This window comes from Primulina tabacum, chromosome 9 (assembly GCF_025594145.1).
Source record: "Primulina tabacum isolate GXHZ01 chromosome 9, ASM2559414v2, whole genome shotgun sequence".
Classification (NCBI taxonomy): domain Eukaryota; kingdom Viridiplantae; phylum Streptophyta; class Magnoliopsida; order Lamiales; family Gesneriaceae; genus Primulina; species Primulina tabacum.
In genome coordinates, this window is record NC_134558.1 from 33,286,960 (window position 1) to 33,296,277 (window position 9,318).

The window sequence follows — 9,318 nt, forward strand, 5'->3', positions numbered from 1 at the left end:
GTTTCACGGATCGTATTTTATGAGACTGATCTTTATTTGGGTCATCCACGAAAAAGTATTACTTTTTATGATAAGGGACATTATTTTTTATTGTGAATATCGGCAGGGTTGACCCGTCTCACAGATTAGGATCTGTGAGACGGTCTCACATGAGACCCACTCACTCTTTTTAAATTTATGAAAGTAATTAAAAATCATCAATTCTCCTCTATTGAAATTTTGAATTTGCAGGTTAGAAATTCGATTATCTTTGTGAACACTGTCTCGGACAATATGTCACACATGATTTATGTAATTTGTAGATTATTAATTAACACGAGTTTACCAATAATCATTAAAAATAATAAATAAATAAATAAAATAAATAAATAAAATGGAAATAGAAAGTATTTGGACATTTTTATCCAGTGGGCCATTGGTCCTCGGAGGCGGAGTACTCGATGCCAAGTCCGAACGAAGTGTCCCCTCGTCTTCTCCACCCCAACAACTATACAACAATACAATCCCCCACACTCCACTCCCGATCACCAATTACTCCTCTACCACATCCTCCTCCTCCGCCGCCATGGCTTCGCTTGTCTACCCCGAAACTCCATCGCTCTCCTCCTCGTCCTCACTCTCCTCCACCGCTCCGTTTCTACGCCCCTCCATTTTCTTCCTCCGACCTAAATCCTCCTCCTCTCGCCTCCCCACCGTGAGCGCCAAGATCCGTGAGATTTTCATGCCTGCTCTCAGCTCTACCATGACCGAGGGTAAGATCGTCAGCTGGATTAAATCCGAAGGCGATACGCTCTCCAAGGGGGAATCCGTCGTCGTGGTGGAATCTGATAAAGCCGATATGGATGTGGAGACGTTCTACGATGGAATTTTGGCTGCAATTGTTGTTAATGAAGGTGAGACGGCTCCGGTTGGCTCGCCGATTGGGCTCTTGGCTGAAACAGAGGATGAAATCGCCGAAGCCAAGGCTAAAGCCGCGTCGCAGTCGACTGGACCTCCCGCCAGTTCAGCTCCAAAAGTCGAGGATTCTACTTCCGTTCCAGTTCCTGCTTCTGCGTCAGCTCCGGCTCAGACAGTGGCTACCTACCCCGCTACTCCGGGGAAGGTAGTGGCAACACCCTATGCGAAGAAATTGGCCAAACAACATAAGGTTGATATTAATAAGATTGTGGGCACGGGTCCGTTTGGGAGGATAAAGCCGGAGGATGTGGAGAAGGCTGCAGGAATTACTACCACCCCGAAGAGTAATGTGGCCGTGCCTGCTGCGGCTGCTCCTTCATCTCCGCCAAAGGCTGCAGCTAGTTTTCCGGAGATTCCTGGATCGAGTGTGGTGCCGTTCACTACAATGCAAGCAGCGGTGTCGAAGAATATGGTGGAGAGTTTGAGTGTGCCCACTTTCAGAGTTGGATATCCTGTTGGTACTGATGCCCTCGACGCTCTCTATGAGAAGGTACATATTTTTATAAGAAGTCATCCTGTTGGAATTAGCATGATTAACATTGTTTATTTGGAATGAGCTGGATCCCCAGTTGTTGAAGCATTTGATTTAAATTTATCATCGTAGGGAATGTGTTACAAAAATTAGAGTAAATTTAACTGAGCAATGGTGTTGTTGCATGGATTTATTGCATTCTTTATGGATGTCGTATAACTTCTCATAAGAAGTGATGTCAACAATAGACATACTGAAATGGGAGTTTAATTATTGGATTATGGTATGAATTGTTATGAATTGGGAAAGAGTTTCATATTTATGCTAAGTTGGGTAGAAAACTTATGTAAGTGGAAATATGAGTTAAATATTGCACTTTTATCCACCCTGATAGGTGAAGCCGAAGGGTGTGACCATGACAGCCTTGTTAGCAAAAGCTGCAGCAATGGCGTTGGTTCAGCATCCTGTGGTGAATGCAACATGCAAAGATGGAAAAAGTTTTACTTACAATAGCAGTATAAATATTGCAGTAGCTGTGGCGATCAATGGTGGATTGATCACCCCTGTTCTTCAGGACGCGGATAAGGTAACATAGGAGTGAAATTTGATAATCACTGTCCTTGTTAGCAGTAGCTTAAGAGACATTGAAGTTTTTTATGATCTTGACTTGTCTTTGCTTCATGCAGTTGGATCTTTATCTGTTGTCTCAAAAATGGAAGGAGCTTGTGGAAAAGGCTCGTGCAAAGCAACTTCAGCCCCACGAGTACAATTCAGGTACTTAAACAATAAGAGTCGTTATTGTACAGAGTAATAAGGTCATGTACGATTTTGAGATTCATGGTTGTAGAATTACTGAGTTATAAATGGTTTTTGACCTGTAGGGACATTCACATTATCAAATTTGGGTATGTTTGGAGTGGATAGGTTTGATGCTATTCTCCCTCCAGGCCAGGTGAGAAATGAGAGTGTATAACAGAGATAATTTTGTCCACATGATATTTATTGCATTGTTAAAAGTACTTCGGATGGTAATCAGGGGGCTATTATGGCTGTTGGTGCATCAAAACCCAATGTCAGTGCCGACAAAGATGGATTCTTTAGTGTTAAAAACAAGATGCTGGTAAGTTTAAAATTTGGTATCAAAAGATGTGCTTTGTGTTGCATATAATTCAGCATATCTCATTTTTATGCTGCAGCCTGCTGCTTTTCTCTGAGTGACATTGCTATTTTCTTTTCCCACATTTACGATCATTCATTTCAAATATATTACTTGCCAGTGATGTTTGACCTGGGAAATCACTTGTGCGGCTTTACCCTTTCCTGGGACATGTTTATTAGATACCGACTTACCCAAATATTAACTGGGAAATTAGTGTTTGACGAGGTAGATCACCGATTCTGTGATGCTGTAAAAACTGTTGTGAAAATTTTAAGCATGTTCGATCTGTAAAACATAAAATGCCTATATTAAATAAGACAATGACCTCTATTCCTGCACCCAGGACCTCATTAGATATGGAAATTTGGTACCTCAGCCTTTATCATAGACAACATATGGGTAATTGTTGTAGACAAATCTGCCGTGCTAGTAGGTTTTTATAATGGATATTGAATAAAAGAACTTCTGCCTAACTCGAAAGAACCACCTTGTCAAGCTGTAAGACATCTCTGTATTATTTACCATTTGAAAATATCAGCTTTCCAATAGAAGTGGTGGTATGTAATATTTTTTCTGGGATACAATGTTAAAGGATTCGTACCATTTTCAGGTGAATGTGACTGCTGATCACAGAATCATCTACGGTGCTGACTTGGCTGCTTTCCTTCAATTATTCTCAAAGATCGTTGAGAACCCAGAAAGCTTGACGATGTAGAACACGGTTTAATTTGTAGAGACGTGTCAAAGAGGTATTTTAATGAACCAGATGCGGCTATTTAGATCTCAACGCTGATTTTTTATTTTTATTTTTTATATTTCACTGTGTTCTTTCTTTTAGATATTATACTGTGGAGCAATGACGAATTTTGAAACAAAGCATATAACTTTTGTTAAATTATTCTCATTCCGAATACAATTCAGGGCATTAACATTGTAGGTGACTTTTATCTTTATTCTCACACGCACCTCAAATCCAAATTCTGCTAGAATAAGAATGAGCTTGGCTTTAGAATGCTTCGTGTAAAAAAATAATGTGTTCGACTGTGCTTTTCTTTTGAAAAAGCACTTGAATATTTTTCAATGCAATCCAGACCCAAGAAGTTCAAAACTTGGATTTTATGCTTTTACTTTTCTTCTCTTTTTAATATTAAAATAAAATATATTTTTCCATTCTTATTTTGCAGTTTCTATTTTTTTATATAAAAAAACACGTAAACAATCTCTGCTAAAAAAAATTAAGAAATTTGATGTCCAAAATATTATTATTTTTCATATCAAATTGCTTTTATAAAAAATCATTGAATCTGGTTTTATTTTATTGCAAAATATGTTTCCACGTGTTTTATTCGATTTTCGAACTTTATCTTTTTTAACAGACGAATTTACAACTTTTGATAAAGTTAATCTAAAGTTTATCTAAAGTGAAAGTGAGACGCAAAATTGAACAAGTTTGTATTTAAATAGATAAATTTTAAGTTCATAAACTTCAAATGTATTTTTGTATTTTTTTTAAAAAATAATAATATATATTTTAAGTCCACCGATTATATATTTATATAATGTTTTATGTTAATGAATATAGATTTCAAGTTCATCCAATAATAAAGATATTTAAAAATTATTTTATTTTATATGTCTAATATATAAATAAATAATTTATAAATTTAAGATTTTTATTATTAATAATAAAATATAATTGAAATTCATGACTGTAAAATGATAAATGAAAACTAAAGTAAATTGTAATGGAAAACGTGCACAATTTTTGGGATTGCAACTTAAGCTCAATTTGCTTGAAGGTAACTTGAAATTGGTAAATTTCTTCTACTTTAATAAAAATCAACTAATATCTGTAAACTCTTTTTAGGTAAAAATGATCGAGACTGATTTGGTAAACGTAAAATCGTCAATAAAATTTTATCATCCGCCCAGTTTAATTCTAAGCTATACCAACTGTCCAAACTCTAACAAGAACGTCATTAGCTAACCAAATCGGGCCAAAAATATGTTATATTTCACAAGAAATATAGAACTAAAAACTCAGTGTGGAGCAACAAACACAATTAAAATGGAATGGAGAAACACCTCAGTCCTCACACGTGTGTAGATGAAAAACAATCCCCAAATCAAGAATATGTCCGTCACGTCAGCCCGTTTTGACATGAATAACCTCGCACGTGTGTAGATGAAAAACAATCCCCAAATCAAGAATATGCCTGCTTTTCTCTAAAACGATTCACTCGATCGTCTCTCTCTACTGCCAAGCCCTTGCTGCCGGACGAAGCAAGTCACCACTTTCTGGATGATCCATGGTCGAGGGCTCGGCAAGAAAGAGAGAGAGGGAGACAATCTTCGCTCGGGAGAAAATTGATTTAAAGACAGATGCTTGATTTAGTGATATTTTCATCTGATTAGGACTTACACCGGTGTAGAACGTTTCTCAGTTTCATTTAGCTTCCGTTTGGATTTTTTTTTTAAAAAAAAATTGTTTTAAAAAATGATTTTTAAGTTGGCTTTGAATATATATTTTAAATAAAAGTTTTGTTATTTTTGTGTTTGGATTAAATAACATTCTTTTAAAACTTTTTAGAAAAGTTCCAAATTACAGTTTTTTTTTATAAGTACTAATTTCTATTTAATTTAAGTGATTTTAGAAACACTAAAAAAATCATCCAAAATCATATCAAATTATAGAAAAATTACTTTTAAGCAAAACACTTTAAAATTCAAACACATTCTTTTCTTGATTCACAATTATTTTTCATTAAAATACTAAGAATATGTTTGACAAAGCATTAAAAAATTACAAACAACTTATAAAGTATTAAAATAAATTATTTCACAGCATATAAAATATTTTGAATAAAATTGAAATACACTATTTTTTTAAAAAAATTCTTATTTTAATATTTCATTTTTTTAAAATATCTTATTAAAATTCAACTTTATCCTTAATTTGTAAATTTTATCACTTTTTTTTTATTTTATCAAATTTAAAATTACTTTTGTTATATATATACGTATATAATTATGAAAATCAAAATTATTAAATTTTATTGAATAAATTAATAACTAACATTTTTTAATCAATATTTTACTTATATATTAAAAAAATTCAAACAACATTATTTTTATTAAATATAAATATAAAATAGATTTATTTTTTAAATATATATATATAATATTTATATTAACTTATATACTTTAATAACAATTTTGGTAATAAAATTTTTTATAATATCAAATTTATTATATTTAAAAATTATTAAAAATTAATTTATCCAAATATTTTAACGATTTATTTTTATAATAACATATTCACAACTTATAAATTCTTAAAAGAACTTATAATATATAAAAATTTATATAAAATAAGCTATAAACTAAAATCATAAGAGAGCAAAAATTTATAAACTATTTTAAATAAATTTAATCAAACATCTTTGTTTTTGATTTGAAATTATACGTGTTTCTAAGTAAATTAAATACAAAATGTAGAAACTAAATGTATTTTTGTCCCTGGTTCTCTGAAATAATAAAGAGTGAAAAAAAACACCACAACCCTTTTTCTCCCACAACTAATCACCAATCAAGCTTATATCAACAAATATTCTTTGCCTACATATTTCCAATCTATTGGGCCGGTAACCTTTCGGGTCTCCACAAAAAGTCACCCAACCCGAAGCCCATATCGGAATAGTCAAACAACCCGTCAATGGCTACATATCCACTGTCACTGCCGTTGAATTTTTCCGTTTGAACGAACCCATATCCGTCCGAATCATAACCCGGGATCTCCGGTTCGAACCCCCAGAAATAGGCTCCCAGCTCAGATTTCTCCGCCGTATCCGGAGACGAATTTGTGGTCGGTGGCAGGCCTAGATCATCGTCAGAAGCCTCCCACAAGTACCCGAACTCCGGCCGAGACTCGTCGGAACCGGAAACCAGATCCACCACCTCCACCTCGTCTCCGCCGTCGGGAGCAATCTCCTTCTCGAAGCTCTTCATGAACGAGTCCAGATGCGAACTCGCGGTACTAAACTCAGCCTCGTCATCGTCTTCGTCCAAACTATCCAGAAGATTCTCCCTCAGCCTCTTCACCTCCGGCGAGTCGACCACCGACCCGGGATCCACCGACTCATCCCAAGACCTCTTCTTACCCTTCAAATCCTCCATTAGCAGGTAAGATATGCTTCTCAAAGAACAAGAAACTGCAACATAATTATAATTTTCTAGAGAGAAGATTGGTATGCTCCGACGAACAGAAATGAGGTGAAATTTATAGGGGAAAACACACAAAAACAGTAACGATACTTTTCAAATATTCAATTTTTTTCCAAAGTAAATAATTTAAATCATGCAAAGTCAAATTATCGTGCTTTTTGCCAATGAAAGTTATCAAATATTAATTTAAATTAAAGTATTCGAAAATGGACAAGTTCGATGAAGAAAAAGATTGAATGCCTTAACCGCCCTGTTCTCTGGTGGAATATAGTAATCGATATTCATTTAAATTAAATGATATAATATAATAAACAAATGAAATATAAAATGGGGGAAAAAAAGGTGATGTTGACGTATTTGAGTCGATTCGATGGGACCAAAGTGTGCGGGCAAATGTAGACGAGGCGGCTGTGTTTTTCATTGACGTGGCTGCTCATATTCTTTGTGTTTCATATTATTTATATTACTATATAATAAATAAATAAATATCCTTCTGGAATATTGTGCAGCGTGATTAATTGGATTTGAATTTCGAGTTGGAGTCCGGGTGTGGTGGGGTCCACATGGGATCGAATTTTCCTTACCCGATGTTTTAGGTTGTTTGTTTGTTTGCCGGGTTTGGATTTTTGGTGCGTGGAAATTAATTTCACACCTGCCGTCTGCACCGCTTAACCCTTTTCTTCACGTCTTTTCGTTTAAAAAAATATAAAAAGAATATGTGATTCATGCGGTACCCTTCGGATAAGGTATGACTCTCTGTGTGTGTAGATTAATCGAGTGGGTTCCAAAAACATTCTAAATTAAATTATTTTGTTTAATATTTAGTATGTTTTTATATTATTTTATCAATAAAGTGTATTTGTATATTGAATAAATATATACCAAATAAATAAATATATATATATATAATAAACCAACACACTAACAGATATTGAAATATTTTGGGGAAGTTGATGGAAAATCCCTAATCAGAACATTTCTTTGGGTTCACTCCCTATCCACAAAATTGTGGTACTATGTCATACAAAATTTGGTACACTTCATGTGAAAATGTGGTACACTTCATGTGGAAATGTGGTACTAAAAAAGTACCCAAGGACTGAACACAAAAATAATTAACGGCTGGGGACTCAAGGTCAATTTCCCGAAATATTTTTGAGAGCAACTTCAAACGAAATATTTGGTATATATTTATCCTTGAATGGCGTGAGCCGCATGCGGGGAGACCCGTACGTAGGGTTTTAACGGGGATCTGGTTAACTTGCTTGGTGGGCGTTGGACGAGCGCATCGTTACGCGGGAAGCTTCATGCTCTTCCTCCGAAAGTACGGAGACGGTCAATTTGTAAACGTGGTTCGATTATTCAGGAATCTTGAAAGCTAGCAGTAAACTATGATCAATCCATCGGGTCTAAATCCTGTCCCGACACTATTAAACATCTCGATGGGGCGGGTTTAGAATCTATTAAACGTGTTCTAAGATAGTCACGGGTTTAACCGGACCCTCTTCGTAATTATATTTATATAAATATATATTCATATATCATAAAAAAAATAAAATTATATTTTTCTTAGATTGAATAATAATATCATATCCATAATGTTATTTTATAATATTTTAAGATTTCAATAATTTAATTCTATTATAATGTATTTAATATAAAAATATATGATTATACATTTTATTTTTTATTTATTGGATAAAAATTGATAGATTTAAATTTGTGATAATTTTTTTTCATAAATATTGTAAATATAAAGTTGAGAAAAAATCTAAATGATTAATTATTTTTTAAAATTTTATTTTGTTCTTAAAAAAATTTAAAGAGGTATTTTTTTTAGGCCAAATTTGAAAAAAATACATCTGCACATCTTTCATTTAAGATTCAGTACCTAGAAGATTGTTTTTACAAATTAATACCTGACAACACTACAAACTTAGTTTTAACTACCTACAAAGATAATTTTACAATTTTGCCCTTTTACTATTTAAATAAATATATAATTTTATTCACCAAATTAATTGGGTGTTTTCTATCTACCAAAATATTAGTACCTATTATGTGGTTTCAGATACTTTATTTTGTTATTTGAATACTTCAAATGTGTAAAAAATACTATATTTTCTAACAATCACCATAAATTCAGTCGTTGGTTTTTCATTAAAAATACATTATGATGACTTATTCATGTCATTTTACTTAAAAAAAAATATAGTTCATCAATCATCATTAAAATAAGATTAAGTACTTATTTTGACATAAAAATATCTATTTTTAAGTTTCAGATACTTGATTTGGCTCTTTAAATACTCTAAATATGTAAGAAAATACTGGATCTTGAACGATCACCATAAATTCAGCCACTGTTTGTCTTTTCATGAAATATGTATTTGAATGACATATTCATCTCATTAAATATTTTTTTGTAAAAAAAAAATCAAATTCCCAACTGAGCATGTAAATTTTAAAATACTTAGTTTTACTTGAGAAATACCTATTTTCAGTT

General features: G+C 33.2%; 2 protein-coding genes and 1 long non-coding RNA gene across 3 annotated transcripts; 1 reads left to right on the forward strand and 2 right to left on the reverse strand.

Annotated features, from left to right (window-relative positions):
- The first annotated feature begins 376 nt into the window (after nucleotides 1–376).
- On the forward strand, nucleotides 377–3,524 carry LOC142555330 (dihydrolipoyllysine-residue acetyltransferase component 4 of pyruvate dehydrogenase complex, chloroplastic-like). Its single transcript, XM_075666152.1, has 6 exons — nucleotides 377–1,447; nucleotides 1,824–2,015; nucleotides 2,116–2,203; nucleotides 2,311–2,381; nucleotides 2,466–2,549; nucleotides 3,199–3,524. Exons 1-6 carry the CDS (start codon nucleotides 566–568, stop codon nucleotides 3,301–3,303), a joined length of 1,422 nt encoding a protein of 473 aa, XP_075522267.1. The 5' UTR covers nucleotides 377–565; the 3' UTR covers nucleotides 3,304–3,524.
- A 1,056-nt stretch (nucleotides 3,525–4,580) lies between these two features.
- Nucleotides 4,581–5,024, reverse strand: LOC142556622 (uncharacterized). The gene is made up of 2 exons (XR_012822662.1): nucleotides 4,766–5,024; nucleotides 4,581–4,680 (listed from the first exon to the last, which is right to left on the reverse strand). It is a non-coding gene; the product is annotated as an uncharacterized LOC142556622 (long non-coding RNA).
- A 948-nt stretch (nucleotides 5,025–5,972) lies between these two features.
- On the reverse strand, nucleotides 5,973–6,847 carry LOC142555331 (uncharacterized). Its single transcript, XM_075666153.1, has one exon. The coding sequence runs from the start codon at nucleotides 6,762–6,764 to the stop codon at nucleotides 6,222–6,224; it is 543 nt and encodes a 180-aa protein (XP_075522268.1). The 5' UTR covers nucleotides 6,765–6,847; the 3' UTR covers nucleotides 5,973–6,221.
- Between the last annotated feature and the right edge of the window lie 2,471 nt (nucleotides 6,848–9,318).